Source organism: Struthio camelus, chromosome 21 (genome assembly GCF_040807025.1).
Source record: "Struthio camelus isolate bStrCam1 chromosome 21, bStrCam1.hap1, whole genome shotgun sequence".
NCBI lineage: Eukaryota > Metazoa > Chordata > Aves > Struthioniformes > Struthionidae > Struthio > Struthio camelus.
The window spans coordinates 6511259-6526975 of record NC_090962.1 but is presented as its reverse complement, the minus strand read 5'-3'; the positions used below and the strand labels follow the sequence as shown (position 1 = coordinate 6526975).

General features: G+C 41.4%; 1 protein-coding gene across 7 annotated transcripts in view; it reads left to right on the top strand.

Moving 5' to 3' along the window:
• Positions 1–15717, top strand: part of MTOR (mechanistic target of rapamycin kinase) — a 70242-nt gene that overhangs the window by 31726 nt on the left and 22799 nt on the right. For all 7 annotated transcript variants that reach the window (XM_068915763.1, XM_068915760.1, XM_068915765.1 and 4 more), the window contains 6 exons: positions 7561–7636; positions 9286–9425; positions 12882–12982; positions 13349–13464; positions 14875–14952; positions 15339–15446. In XM_068915763.1, coding sequence (XP_068771864.1) covers positions 7561–7636; positions 9286–9425; positions 12882–12982; positions 13349–13464; positions 14875–14952; positions 15339–15446 — 619 coding nt within the window. The remainder of the gene's footprint in view (positions 1–7560; positions 7637–9285; positions 9426–12881; positions 12983–13348; positions 13465–14874; positions 14953–15338; positions 15447–15717) is intronic.

Genomic DNA, 15717 nt, shown 5'->3' with positions numbered 1-15717 from the left:
AAGTGGCAGTGAGAAAACAAAGGTTTTATTTTGGGTTCAGCCCCTAAATTGTATACCCTAAGGCAAGCCATCTGTCTTTTGCATACTTTGATTTGCTTATTTTAAAACGAAGCTGATACTCCTTTGGTCTATCCTTTTGTCTGTCCTGTGTGAGAGGTAACAACAAACGTATTGGGAAAGGAAAAGAGCACAAATGTTTGTGTCTGTTGTTACTTTTGAGGAAGAATTAGGAGAGATTTGGGCAGACAAATCTCTCTTGGCAGGGAACCTTAGCCTTAATTGAACTTGACTTCTTTATGAGCATTTGAAAGATGACTCTCTCCCTGTTGCACAGGGAACTGAGCAGCAGCAGCCTCTTAGGCAGCAGTAGCTCTTGATGCTAGTCATTACCAGATAAGATCAGCAATAAAAGCTGACAGTCCATAGCAACTGATTCCACTGGTATTATATACTGGTGTACATAGGGATTGAATTCAGGATCCCATTGTGTTTTGGAAAGAAGCATAGTTGTGGGCATAACTAGGGAGAAAGTAGCTCCTTGATTACCAGGCAGGTCTTTGTCCTATTTTTTTCCTTTTCCCCCAACAACAACTCAGTATCATTTGTTCTGAAATCCTTCACCCTAGTTTTTCCCCTTTAATAGGGGTAGGGTATATTTTTCTGTGTGGAGAAACTCTGCTGCATGGTACCTAAAAAGATAAAATCTTAAAGTTGAGAACATAGGGCAAATCCTTTCCAACTTTTCTGAGGATGTAGGTCTAAAGTGGTTAGGAGATTTGAGTCTAAACATGGTTGCCGTCAGCATGTACCCTACGCTTACCAAGTTGGCTGATGGTTGATGTTACTTAATTGGAGAAGTATATTAGTATTACTTAATTAGAACCAGATATGTCTTGTCCCTGGAGGGCCAGATTAAACTGGAGATGGGTGTAAATGACTGCCTTCTCTGGGGAGCCGTTCTGGCAGGCGTAGGAATTTTTAGCATATGTGAAGCTGAGAAGAAAAGCTCAGTGACCTGTGGCTATTTATTTGGTAGCCAGTCATTGCAAAACGATGTGCATCTGGCAAAAGCTTGGAAATTAGCATTCCTGTTGCCTGCTGAGATGGCAAAGACTTTCCTCAGTTGTCTTTCCTGGCAGATCTCAGGAAATCCACGCTCGGCAGAAGCTCTGTGAAACTCTGGACTTCCCTCCAGTGCAGCCAAGGAGTGTGTGACTGCTCAGCTCTGGCTTTGGAGATGTTCATAATGTTCTAATATGCACCTTGCTATAGTTCTATATTAATGACTAAATACTTAGTAAGGTCAAATAAAATTGTTGTCTGCTGTAAATACTTACTGTAAATATGTATGAATATGTATGAATTCCCTGTGCCAGAGGATTATGTTATACAATAGGAACAGATGGAGCAAGTGAGAAAGGCCTGAGAAACTAAACCACTGATGCAATTCCTAGAACGATATGTGATGTTTACATTTCCCTAGTGGATCCTTTCTTCATGTATCCGGTACCCGAAGACGCTGGCTCTGTGTTTCAGCTTCTTCTCGTAAATATTTTCCTTGGTCGTTTTTTTCCTCCCTGTCTTCATTGAACTTAGTTAATACAGAGTAGGCGATAAGAAACTTTTTGCAGCATGAGCAGCAGGGCTGGCTAAGAATTGTATTTTGCTGGTTTTCACTGCCTTTCCTTTCAAAAGTCATGAACGTTGTTATTTGATTTGCAGCCATTTATATCAAGATTGGTAATCTGGCCAATTTTAATGTCTGTGAGTAATATGGTGAACCCTTGCTGAAAAGGTGAAGGGGGAGCTCGTCAAGCAGTCAGTCATCACAACTGTTTATTGAAAGCAGCTCCTTGCTGGCGTTGATTTCCCAAAGCTACTGGTTCCCAGCATGGGAATAATTTTTAGTGGCGTGATGGAGATGTATTGTATTTTGGGGGTTGTGGTGGGGGTTTTTTGTTTGTTTGTTTTTTCTGAAGTTGGTTAAATCAAGGTCTCCGGGATGCATAAACAGAAATAAACCATAGAACTGGGGAAACTGGCAAACAAAACCAAGTCCCTGTGCCAGAGGATTATGTGTTCCCCAAAGTAGCAATGCCTTCCACTTCTAATCCCACAGGCAAGCTCTCAGCGGATCTTCAGGAAGAAAAAACAAGCTTAATTTAGGTGGGTAAAATTTTTGTGAGCTATAAGAGCTTTTTAAACAGAGTTGTAGAGACTAAAAGAACGATTTAGCTTCTTGTCTAGACTTTGCACGCAAGCCGTGTTATTGCAGAAATAAGGCTTCTCTACCAAGTTTTTGAGATACTTCCTGCAGATTAAAAAAATGCGTGTGTTCCCTCACAGGAGAAGGTTAGGTCTGGGACCTCCTGAAAAGGCTCTGTTAAAACCAAGTTGCAGGGGTAGTGGGGTTTTTTTTGTTTGTTTCTTAAGGAGATGGGGAAGAATCCTGTCTGCCTTCTCTTACTTTTGAGTTCTTGAAAACTTTTGAAAAGTAGGGTGACAGAGAGTATTGTTGGAGACCTTCAGAGATGAGGGAAGACTGGAAAAAAAGGGGGAGGGGGCCATATAAGAGAGAATATTTCTGGTAAACATTCGACATTATGCCTGGGGTTGGTGGAGGAGAAAAGTTCATCCTTTGAGTGCTTTATCTGCTGAAGGCAGCTGTTCTGTCAGTAGAACCGTTTTTCATTCCCGATCCATGTCTGGTTTCTGTTTAAATAGCCTTTAAAATACACAAGTGATAGTGTATTTCTCTTAAATAACATGTATGCTTTTTTTGCAATCCTAGCTCAGAAGTTTGCTGTGTTTTAGATATGCAAGTCTTAGATGTATAAAGGACTACTTAATACCTTGATGATCAAAGATTAGATTCATGTAACCTTTCACTTGTAGTAAAAGTCAAAGACTTGAGATTTGTGTCCAAAATTTTTAGATCAGGGAGTTCGTCAAGGGTACAGTAACTCTTTCCCATTACAGGTGGGGCAAACTCGTACAAAACTATTGATGGAAATCAGTTTCGCAGCTGAGTGGTCCTCATTTTAAAGGAAAATATCAGGATCTCTTGTTTTGTGGGGGGGGGGGGGTTTGAGTACTTTGTTGCATAAAATCTGAAATCAGATGGTAGGTATTAAGCCGCAAAATTAGCGTGTGTGTTCAAAGTATATCAAAATCTTATTGCTGTGACTTGGACAGTTTTGCTACTGCTGCGGACTGCCGTTTTAATTGCCTGCCTGCAGACAGGAGGACAGCTCTGTCTTGGAAGAGCTGCAGGAGTCTCCCGCTGTCTCCCTTGACTCCCAGTGCGTGTAGCTTGCTTTCATCTTTCTGTTCTGATGCATCTAATTAAGCAAGCAATGCAGATGGCTCCTGCTTTATTTAAAAGATTTATCTACATATACATATGACATTTAAGAGATTTGGCTTTGAAATATTTCAGTTGAGAGCTTCACTTCAGATTCACAAGTAACTTATCTTTCCTGGCAGCTTTCTGGAAGGAGGAAGGCAGTTGCTGTCCAGGCCCAAATAGCGTGCCTTATAGAAGAATTTCAAAGTCTCATGAAAATAATTTCAATGTGGTAAATAGATACTGTTGAAGTGCACTGAAGATGTCACTTTTCCATCTAGCAAAAGGCATTCAGGGAATACTAGGGGAAAGGCAGAAGTGTGAGGCCTGTGCACTGCATAACCAATATCAACTAGAAACTGCTGGATGTTTCTGATGGAATTTTCTTTCTAATTTTAACCAACTGGAAGCAGCTTGCTGTGTATTCTTTTAATTCTGGAGATAAAAAGCAGTGCTTTAAATATCACAAATCCTATATAATGTTAAATGTGCCACTGAGTATAAGTATATGCACAGTAAGCATAGATTTAGGCTTTTTTGTCTTCAGTATCAACACACATCTGCCTAATTGGTAACTTACAAGAATGCAATACTGGAAGACTCTGCCAGTCCCTACCGGGCACTATATAGCTGTATACTCAGGCCATCCCTGAAAGATCAACTCGATCTGTCAAACCTATACCTACAAACTTCCAGCAAAGGGGATTCCTTCACGGCCTGCTGCAGAGCCTACGCGCTTGGAGCAGAGGTGGTGGTAGCGTTTGTTTGCTAGCTTCTAAACAAAGATTCTTTGATACAGATGAATCCGCTCTACCCTAGGGGGTACGGGAGAAAAACTGATCATCCGTGTCTTAATGACAACCCTCATATCTTGAATTAGGAACAACTGCCATGACACCATCCAGTAAAGAAAGACTTAAGTAACTGTCTGCTGGGTTGGCCAGCAGCACTGCTTGTGTCTTGGGAGCTATTTTCCCACTTTCTCCTCTAATCGAAATTGTGGTTATCCTTTTCCAGATAGGAGACTACATCCCCCTGATCCTAATCCATGATTCCCAGCAGCAGCAACGTGACTGAAACCCATTGGCAACTCTGCCTGGCTGGAATATTAGTCCCGCGGGGCTGCCTCTGTGTGCTGGACGCTTTTCTGTAATGTTGTTCGTTCTGTCCCATCTCCAGCACAATAACTAGAAAACAGCTTTGTCATTCGGTAAGAATGTTACAGGATTTAAGAAGATTGTGCCTGAGGACTAGGCCTCTTCAGAGCAGGGGCAAGGCTTTAACCTTCGGAAGCTGCAAGGGGAGGGAAGCGCGAAAGGGTAGGGTTCGGAAGCACGTATTCCCAGTGGGTTGACGGGGCTCCCTTCGGAAATGCTGTCCCGAGGGAAGTGCGATCTGCAGGCCCGCTCGTAGCAAGGAGCCTGTACCCAGAGAGTTGCGGGTCTGTTGAAAACCCGTCCCAGCCAGCTGTGGAGGTAGTGATTTCTGGAGCTATCGATACACCTCCAGCGATCAGCGAGTACAAAGCTGAATCCGGCAGATGAGAGAAAGCAGAAATCCCACTTCTTAGGGAATAAAAAAAAGTCAAGGTCAGAACTTAACTGACCTGCATGCAATTGCATTTCCCACAGCCTGTAGCAGTGAATAGCTGAATGATGCAGTGATTACCAAGATTTTGGTACTCAGAAGTAAGCCAATGAATGTTCTGCTGTATTAATAAAGGTGACTTTGATCCATGAGCTTTGCTTTGGAGGGATTTTTGTGTTTAGGTCCGTTTCTGCCAAAGCAGTGAATGTTGTGTGTGTGTGGTCTTGTGTGTGTTTGTTTTTGTTTTGTGTAAGCACACTTTTAATTTGCTAAATCAGAAGGTTAAATGATTCACAGGGGATTTCCCAGTCACTGGCTGGTTTCTTTTTCGTAACTTGAGGATTTTGTGTTTGAATCTTCTGGTTTATACATAAAAACAGCTTTATGTTTTTAACACTTAATTGGAAATCAGTAATTATTTATTCTGTCTTTGGAGCCGCCTTCCAAAGGACGTTAGCACAGTCTAAAGAGGGGTGCCAGCTCTGTCATCTTCTCACAGGCAACCCTTTATCCTGCTTTTCACACCTCCCTCTTCATTCTGTCTGAACTGATTACAGGCAACAGGTTGTTCACAGGCTTCAAAGCCTCCTCCAAGTCCCTCTTGGTGTGTATGTGTGAGTATGGTAGCTTGCATGAATGAATTGGGAAGCAGATGGGAAGAGGTGCTTCTCCATTTAAAAAAAAAAAAAAAGTGGGCGAGTCAATACTGATGAAAAATTATTTTCTGCTCTGTTGTGTGACCGTTCCCCTTATTTATCCAAAGAGATTTGGAATCAGTTTACCCCCCCCCCCCTTTTTCTCCTTTCTTTCTCTAAACCTAACGGCAGACTGCTTTGGTTAAGTATGGAACATTTCTTGGCTGTCCAAAGTAGAAGGAAAGTACTAAATGAGAAGGAAAAAAAAAAAAAGAGTAATTGAGTGCACCAGGGAGCATCAGCAAAAGAGCAGTGCTAATTGTTTAAGAATAAAAGATAATGGCCCATTTGTCAGGAAACATTGACAAGAAAGATATGTTGGAAGTAATTAACTGTCTGACATGCTGGAAGTGATGTGTCTGCCAATGGCTCTTTAAATCATCAAGATATGGAAAGTAACAGCCATTTATCACTTTTATAAGGCACTGCTGTCTAGCTGCTGTTTGGGAAGTGTGGAGGTAGTAAGTTCCTTGACTATCTTGCCGGAAAAACAGCATGGATGTATTCCAAGTGCTTCCCATTTTTGGTTGTCTGCATTTTGGAAGTGGTGATTGCAGTGTGTTCTTAGCTTTTTGTTCAAGTCTCTTTCTGATCTCTGTGCTAAATCTCATTTGAATACTTGAATCTAATGGCAGTAAAGTCGAAAAAAAGGGTGGCCAGGGAATTAGAAGAACCAAAAGATCAGAAAAACCCTTTCCGGAAGAGTTGTTAGTGTGTCTGTACAAACAGAAGAGCCTCTCTTCTGTAGCTAAGCTTCCACTGGCACTGATTTAGCAACACATACACCTTGAGCATCAACAATTCATATGCCCTTTCTCCGAAGAGATAAATGTGCCACAGCTGTGCGTTGCTGGGATAGCCTCTTGCTTGTCATATGAATAGAAAGCTGAAGTGGATTGCTGTTCTACACAAGTACTTCCAAAAGGGAATCTGAATACTGGAGAGAAGGCCTCATATCACAATTTTTGTGGTGATTCCAAGTGGCAATCTACTGGATCAGTAGTCAGAAAATGCCCTGCAATTCGGTTTTATTCTCAGCATGCAACGTTAGTGATCCAGTTCTTAACTGGCTTCCTAGATCCAAAGTCAGTAACAAGGGTAAACTAAAGCTAAAAAAAAAGATTTTTGCTTAAGCGTGTCTTCTGGTAATACGCATGTAGAATAAATTCTTATTCACACAAGAAATCCCAGAAGTCTCAAGCGCAGCCTTAGCTTCTGCTGCATGATCTTTTGTCTTTTGTTTCTCTGTTTTTACCTATTTCAGGTGCCTTTTATCAATTGTTGAAAAGTTAATCTAAAGTATCAAGTTACTATAAAACTTTCAGGCAATTCTGCAAGGGGCTGTAGTGAGCACATCACATGTGATAAGGAGACTTACACGTTTTACTTGCAATATTTTTTCATGCTCTTGCCCAGTGAAAAATGCCTGACGTTGTAAAGGTAGTTTGTCTGGTTCTGTAGATCAGGAATCATTTTGGCTTCTCCTTCTATTTAAAAAGAAAAGCAGAGATCAGCCAGCAAGTACTTCTCCGGAAGCAGAATGGAAAGAGAGTAGGGGGCAAAGGCCACGATGAATGAGCTGGTAACTTGTCAAGGACGTACCTGGTGGAGAGCAATTGAGAGAATTTCAGCTCACAAACTACTGGCAACTGTTTTTTCTTCCCTGTGCAGGCTGCTCTTTAGATTTGATAGTGATATATACTCACTGTTTTACATAACAGGTCTTAAGAATATGCACAGAGAACATATGTGCATCTTTTGTCTTGTAAATATGTAGCTGTTGTGCCCCTTACGTAGTCTAATTATTCACTTCAAAGCTTCAGAGATCACTGTTTTTAGCTGATACAGCTTGGTATCATTAAGTCAAAGTCCATACTCACCCCTAACTGCTGCTAACTGTGTTAAATGGTCTCTTTCTTCCCATCTCTTCAGCATTAACAATAAACTGCAACAGCCAGAAGCAGCTGCTGGAGTACTAGAATATGCCATGAAGCACTTTGGGGAGCTGGTGAGTCCTGCTGGATAGTTCTCTTCTCCATGTCTCGTGGTTTCCCCCTGTGGGTATACATCTTGCATTCCTATTTTTGTTCTCCGCTCTAAAATACGAAGCTGATTTCTCTTCATGTGTTATTCTAAGCACTTGTGAAATTTTACTGTGCTTATGCCCTGTGTAAGTAACTGCTGTGTCCCACGTAGAGAGAGAGCGAGCTCAGTTCAGGTGAAGAGAGGGATAATCTAGCAGTTCAGTGGTGTGTTCTGACTGTTGTAGTATGAGTGACTGACCAGTGATACCACACGACATACAGGCCAGAAGACCAATGGCGCTACAGCCTAAACTCTCACTGTACTCAGTATCTGCACTGGAGGAAACTCTTCAGGTTTGAAAGGGCGGATCAAGAGAAATAATGCGAACCATACCGTTTTCCCAGGGATAGTGCAAACTAAGGAAAACTGAGGTGATGTTGCACTTGATAGCTCCTCTAAGTGACTCTTAAGCGTTTAACAACAGAAACTTCTTTTTTTTTTTTTTTTTTTTAAGAACTATAACACTAGAAGAGAGGTCCTTTGGGGAGTAACAATGAGTCAGAACATCTTTGCAGTTGCTTGTGATTCCTGGGGTGGATTGAACAGAGCTCCACGTTACCTAATTCCAATCTCGCTCTTTAACAGTAACGTGGTTCTAAATGTAGAGTTTGCCAGAAAAAGCAATGAAAATAAATTAAGAGGAACTGTGAGCACTGCATTCAGGAATCTACTTGGAATATGACTGAGCTGAGAAGTTAAAGGACTAGTGTATAAATGTCCCAAGTGGAAGACTGTGATGTACAGAGCATGGTTTATACTGACCCTGCCCACAGGGCTGGGAAAAGAATCTATTTTGCAGCATATGTCAAGACATGAGCTCCCAAGGTCTGAGCAGAGGAAACATTGGCAGAGATCAGTACGGAAAAAATACCAAAGATTCAAAGCATTTTATTTCTTGAAAATTAGAAATAAAATCTAGAAATGGGAGGCTGGATAAAGGTTTTGTGCAGCTGGTAAGGAGCATTTGACTTATTTTTAGAGCATATGTTACCAACCACGGTCTTTCCCTGTAAGGGTTGTGATTAGACCCCAATATCATACATTTGCTGTATTGAAAAATGGCCTAGCAGTAGCCTGATACACTCTTTGTTGTTAGTCTTTTTCGTTTAGTTTCTTCATTCCTGAACACAGGACTGCTGTCCTTGTTTAAAGGACAAGCATGTGCAATTATGGCAAGTGCAGTACTTTATAGATTTACTGTCCTTCCTCCCTGCACCCGCTCTCCCCCCCACCCCCCACCACCACCACCACCAAAACCTTGAAACAAAACCCAAAAAACTTGATACAGCCCAGCTGTCTTTCAGTGGCAGTGAATAGGGAGATGATAAGGAATTCATCCTTCTGCTAAACCTGAGTTCGTTTCTGTGCAGGTTGAGCAATGCTCAGGATTCATGTTTTCTCACTAGCTTGAAGTCTTTCTCTGTATCACAGAAGTCTGTGAGGTTATTTAGAATGAACAAAGGGCTGGATAACCAGCGCAGACATTGGATGTTCCAGGAAAAGCTGCAGGAGTTGCAATAGAATGGTGAATATTAATCCTGCTATTTCTTCTGTTTTTTCTCTATCCCCCAGGAAATTCAAGCTACCTGGTATGAAAAGCTCCATGAATGGGAAGATGCTCTGGTGGCCTATGACAAGAAGATGGACACAAACAAGGATGATCCTGAGCTGATGCTGGGACGGATGCGTTGCTTGGAAGCACTTGGTGAATGGTAAGAAAGGAATAGCTAAAGATCGAGAGAAGACCAGTTATATCAAGCAGTCTGTGCCAAATCAGGTCATCTGCTACCTGCTCCTGTCTTTCTGTTTTATAAATTTTCTCTTGTTTCAGAAATAACAGCAAGTTATTCTACTTTAAAAATGGTGCCTAACTCTTTTCTGGATGCTATCATCCAGGTGAAATTTTTACCTGAATTCCTATTTACTCCTGCTAACCTAACGTTAGAGGTTTTCTAGTGCTTCCTCACTTTATTCATCAGAGTCAGCATTGGAAATTAGATTTCTAGGCTTTTTTGGGAAGGGTCATCTGATAAGATATATCTGAAAGGGACTCTGTAGCCTAACGATCAGATCAACCCCATTTGTGATGGAGGAAGAAATTATGAACAGAGAGGACCTCTCAGGAAACGTTAACTGGGCAGTGCTTGTCGAAAGCAAGCATTAAAAAAAAAGACCATGATGAGCTCCTTTTATCTCCATGATTAAATTATGAGAGATGTCTGTTTTTGCTCATGATTGGACTTGTGCTTATCAAGAATGTGCAGTCTTTTGCACACCTGTTAGCACAATTGCCTGCTTCTCAGTAATCATCTTGGTAAGGTTATGCCAAACAAACTGCTCCCATTTTAAGACCCTTTTTTGCCAAGTCTCTTTCAGACATCTTAATTTCTTTCGTTATTGTTCTTTGTTAGCATCCATTAAGTGTTGCCTTTGTGGACGTTTGGTATTTCAAACCCTGTGTTAAATCTGTACTGTCAACATCTAACTGATTATAGAGTTGGTTTTCGTGAGAGGAAGAGCTAGTAATGACTTGCAACTTGCTAGTTAACTAGGAGCCTCTGTTTTTCTCCCTGCTCACCTCGATCCAAGGAGAATAATTGGAGAAGACGTGTCTTGGGGGCTGTAGTATGCAGTTATACCCAGGGGCATAAGTGATTTGGTTCGGGCCCCGCCTTTCTGCTGAGCTTTCCGTTTCACTAGAGCTCTCTGCTGATGCGTCCTGACGTGAACCCACAGGATGACACACAGGAAGGAGACTCCTCTCTACAAAGTTTGTTTTACTGCTAGAGCTGCTGGAGAAACAGAGCTGTTTGAAAAACCTAAATTCTCACAGCATTTTTCTACCTCCTTTTTGTTTTAGACTGGGCAGGAGGAAGATGCAAGTTGTGTTTTTATACACACACACACACACACACACACACACACAGAGATATATACACATTTAGTAAGAAATATAGAATCTCTTACCGGACAGTTTCTCAATCTTTTTTTCTAAGTAGTAGCCAGTTCCCACCAGGGGTTTATGGAATTCCTTCCTCCTGCAGGACAAGTGTTTGTTTAAAGCATCTTCTCTGAACCATCTGCTTCCTCACATTTTAGTGATAAACATATTACAGAAGGACTTTGTTCTTATTTTGGAGCTAGGTACTGTGTATCTATTGGCAATCTGTAGTGATGAGGACAATCCCAATGCTTTGGCTTGCAGTCAATCTTTTTCTGACATAAAAGAGAGAATTTCTGTGTCCAGATAATGCGTGTTCTTACAGGAGAAAAAGAAGTGCTACTCTCTGATGTCTTTTGGCCTGTATGTTGTACAAACTGCCTTGCTGGAATTTTTATTTTCCTTCCTTTCTGATGGGGCTTTCTCTGGCATTCTCACCTGTTTTTGTGGTTCATTTTTAGCAGAAGGGTCTGAAAGACAGTGAGGTGTGTCAAAAAAATTGAGCCTAAAATTTGAAGACCTTAATGCTAAATTTGTGATGCAGGAGGTGACTGGAAGTGTTCAGAAAGAACCTGATTTTTTTTTTTTGTTTTCCCTGCAACATTTGAAAAAATGAAATCTTTAAAAAAGCAAGGAACATCTTTATGCCTTCTGTGGTGTTACCTGTATATTGAATATGGCAGAGAGATTCCAGAACCTGCCCGAGAGTCTGAAATTACGTGTAGTATTCAGATGTGATTAGTGAAGTAAATATGTTTGACAGTTACAGGGATAATTTACAGGGATATATTTACAGGGATATGTTTGATATTTACAGATCTTAAAAGGGAAATTAAACATCAGTTTGGTTTAGGAGACTGCAGAGTTGAAATGCGGGAATTAAAGGGATTAGGGCAAAAAAACAGACACAAACATAAGCATATTCTTAGAGACAGGCTTACAAGGATCTGTGTATGTTCCGCTGTAGAACTGCACTCCCTTCTGCTTATAGCCCATCTGTATTCAGATGCTTTTTACAACTCAGAAGTGCCACTGCAAAGTGCTCTCTCTTCCCTCCCAGCTGACTAGAGAGACATCATCCCAAGACTGAGGATTCCCTTCATCTGATTTGGCCGCTGCTGTCTTCAGTAGCGTTGAACTTGACTATTTGTGCTGCTTGAGTCTGCTTGGCAGCGTATGACAGTTCCTGTAGAACCGATGCTACACAGCATCGTTATTTCAGCACTCTGTGCAGTGACATTTTGAAAGTACAGCCAAAATATTCTTAGCTGTTTGTCTCCTCGTGTAGTTATGTCCACAAGAGCCGTTCTTCTTCGTTAGCATCTACTAGGTCTTGATTTACTGCTGTTGGTTGTTTTGGTTTGGTTTTCCATTTGTTTTTTCTCCTGGGCCATTAAGCTGTCAGAATGACTGTCTTGCCTGTGGCAGCCCATCCGTTCTCTAATTCATCTTCCTTTCTGGGAGGAGAGAATGACAGTAAGAAGGCAAGCTGGACTCCCTTACAGTTGGCAGCTACTCCATTGCTACAGAGTATCCAGCCTGAGAAATTCTGAAACTGCAACACCCAGAAAAATTGGTTTGATCAACAGAGCGTTCATAGTTGATTTAAAAGAAATAATATAAAACATCCTGACATTTCCTCTCCGCTGGAGATGAAAGATTGGGAGAGTCCCCTCTGAAATCCTGCCATGACAAGTTTTCATACTAGGTTACTGCAGCACTGATACTGTCGTTTCTGTCTTCAAACTTGATGGTGTGTATATCCAAAATGTTTGATAGTGGGAGCCACACACAAACTATTCAGATTATACATTGCTTGTATTGACGCTTGCTAATAAATGTCCTTTGTTTGGTGGTTTTGTTTTGGGAATTTTTTCCTCAGATTCTTTTTTTTTTTTTTTTCCTGGATTTGTAGGCTGGAGTTGACAGCTCAATTGTTAAAATAGGTCTTACTAACTGCTGGGGAAGAAATGCAAACTTTTGTCTGGACATGTGTTTTCAAGCATAGCGTGTTTTAAATTCTTTTCTGACAGGTGATTTGTCACCAGACCAGCATGTATCTGAGCTGGCCAGAGGAGAAGAGGTGAATCCCAGGGGCTGTGTGGGTTTTTGTTGTTGTTTGTTTGTTCTGTTTTGTGTTTTTTTTCCTACCTGTAAAAAGTGGCTATCAAACAAAGCAAAATTCTTAGAAGACTTTCACTGATCAGAAATTGTTGGTTCTTCATAGGGGGCAGCTCCACCAGCAATGCTGTGAAAAGTGGACACAGGTCAATGATGAAACTCAAGCTAAGATGGCTAGGATGGCTGCTGCCGCTGCCTGGGGTCTAGGTAACGTATCCTTCCAGCCGTGCTTGTATGATAGCGTATGACAGCCAACACTGTGGAAGCCGAAATACTTTTAACTTACTTCAGAACTACAAAAATGCTAGAAGCTCCATAATGAGTGTACCTAATCATGCAATACTAACTGAAGTATCTTCTGAAATCAGTCTTGAAGTAGGGTTTGTTTTATTTTAAAAGATCATATTGAATTGGCTCAAAGAGAAATCAGTTTTCTATTCAGATACTATATGTAGAGGGAGCCTATAGAGGAACCCGGTGCTGTACTGAATTCAGGCCTAGTTGCTTATATAGTTTTGTTCTTATCTTGCAGAGAGGGCTGTTATATTGCTGAAGGTATCTGTTTCTCTGCAGGTCAGTGGGATAGCATGGAAGAATATACTTGCATGATCCCAAGGGACACCCACGATGGGGCCTTCTACAGGGCTGTGCTGGCTCTTCATCAAGACCTTTTCTCATTGGCTCAGCAGGTAGCTATCTTCTTTGCTGGCTTCCCAAAAACCGAATTTAAGATGAGCTAAGCTACCCCACTGCTTATGGAGAGGCATGCCATTTTAAAGCAGTTGACCATAAGCTGTGAATTGCCTGATAACCTCCTTTCCATTGACATATTAGACCTAGATGGCTGAGCTTGTATTTCTAGAAGCTCTTCTGAGCTCTTGTGTTTCTAGAGAGACAGCAGTGAATATCTGTACAGATAGTACTGGCCCAGAGCTGTAGAGCGCAGAGAGCCTTAGTCATACTTAGGCTTCTGTATTTTTATGTCTGTTTGGCAGACAAAAGGTGCACAGAACATCCCAGCGGGAATATCGTTCTGCAAAACACTACTTGATGGAAAGCATTAATGGCATAAGACACGCAAAATGTTCCATGGCTGTTCCGTGCACATCTGTGTCTGTTGCAGCTTTTTAGTGAGGGGCTCATATATATCATGTACGAGAACTTTTACTCTAATTTTTCTGGTAGCAGTGATAAAACTTAAATCAGAAGAGAGACCTCAAGGCAAGGAGCAAGTCCATTAACAAGTTCATTAAGCAGAGCCATATTGGTATGCATATGTCTGATACGGAGGAGGTTTGCAGACAGACTTTTTCCCCTCTGTAGATTTGAAGCACATTGTTTACTTTCCAGGAAAGCTCAAGTACCATTTCTCAGAATTCTCTGCTGACGTGCCAGCTTAGATAAAGGAGTAATACAGTCTGCTCTGTCACAACCCGTACATAGATTTTTTTGAGTGATGTGCACAATAAAATAAGCCAGGCGTTCAAGGGACTAGAGTTTGGGATTAACCTTTAACGTTTTGAACAGAAAAAACTACAGATGAGACATAGAACGACTGGAACCAGAGCAGGACCTTATTTCATGCCTCCAGAGCATGCTGTATTTGCAGAGAGAGAAATGGCATTTGCAGGTCCTGTAAAATTCATAAAATCCTGCTGGGCCACATAAAACAGTGAAACCCATTTTGGGTCATTGTAGTATATTTTTGGAGAGACATTTCTTAAGGCTTTCTTGTAACTGACTCTCTTGTTCTAAAATGTCAGCTTTTCTTTTCCTCTGTAAATGTTAATGCTGATGATCTCTGCAACGGCACTTAGGGTCCGAAGTATTGCAAACTTGTATTTGGTAGAAAGACAAACTGTACATACTGCTTAGATAATAAATGAAACTCCCTTGACTTCCGCTGTCCCTGCTACTTGACACTCTCCTTTCCTGTGGATTTTTTTTTCCACTGGATAACATCCATTCCTGATCCTCCCTGAAGAACAGAGATAATGCCAGCTTTGTTTGTGAGGTGGAACAGATGAATAGCAGTCTGAGCAGTTGACTCTCTCTGGACAAAACACCTCCCTCCACCCCTAAAAATCTTTTTGTTTCAGTGCATTGACAAGGCCAGAGATCTGCTAGATGCTGAGCTGACTGCCATGGCAGGAGAGAGCTACAGTCGAGCCTATGGGGTAAGTGTCTAACTCTCAGCCTTCGTTCTCCTCATTGCTGCTTCAGACTACTTTTAGAAGTTGCTTAAAATGTCCTAATAGTGTTTGTATCGATTAGAAGACATGTTTAGGCCCACAAGCTAAATAACTCTTGTTAGATGACGAGTATAACTTTGTAGGAACAGCTTAGGGACAAATTAAACTCCAGAATGAGCTCTACCCCTCAAAAGAAATCAGAATTGTCATTTGGAAAGTTTAGGTTGGTAGGTCATCTAGGTACTGGTATATGGCATTCTGTCCTTTACCTGTTGGGCACCGTATACTTAAGATTTTGATGCCAAAGTATTGCTTCTTAATTCTAGATGTGTTTTGTAATGGTTGAGATGGAATGTGATTGTTTCCTTTAGGCTATGGTATCCTGCCAGATGCTGTCAGAGCTGGAAGAGGTTATCCAGTATAAACTTGTGCCAGAACGCCGCGAGATCATCCGCCAGATATGGTGGGAAAGACTGCAGGTACATCTACGCAAAGACTAAGGATGTAAATAATATGTGCTGAGCACAAACAGCTTCCTTTCAAGTTGCAGTGTGATGGCTCAGCAGATTTTTCTCTCTCTTTCTCTCTCTATCCCAACAGTATCTATGCCTACATGGTTGCAGGTTTTCTGTCTCCGTTGCATTTGTCCTAGTTCTGGGGATTGTGGGGTTTCTTTTGTTTTCTTTTTTTGAAGTGGTGTCCCTGGAACCTCAGTAGGGTGTTTTAAGCCTTGAAATAGATGAGTGTGGG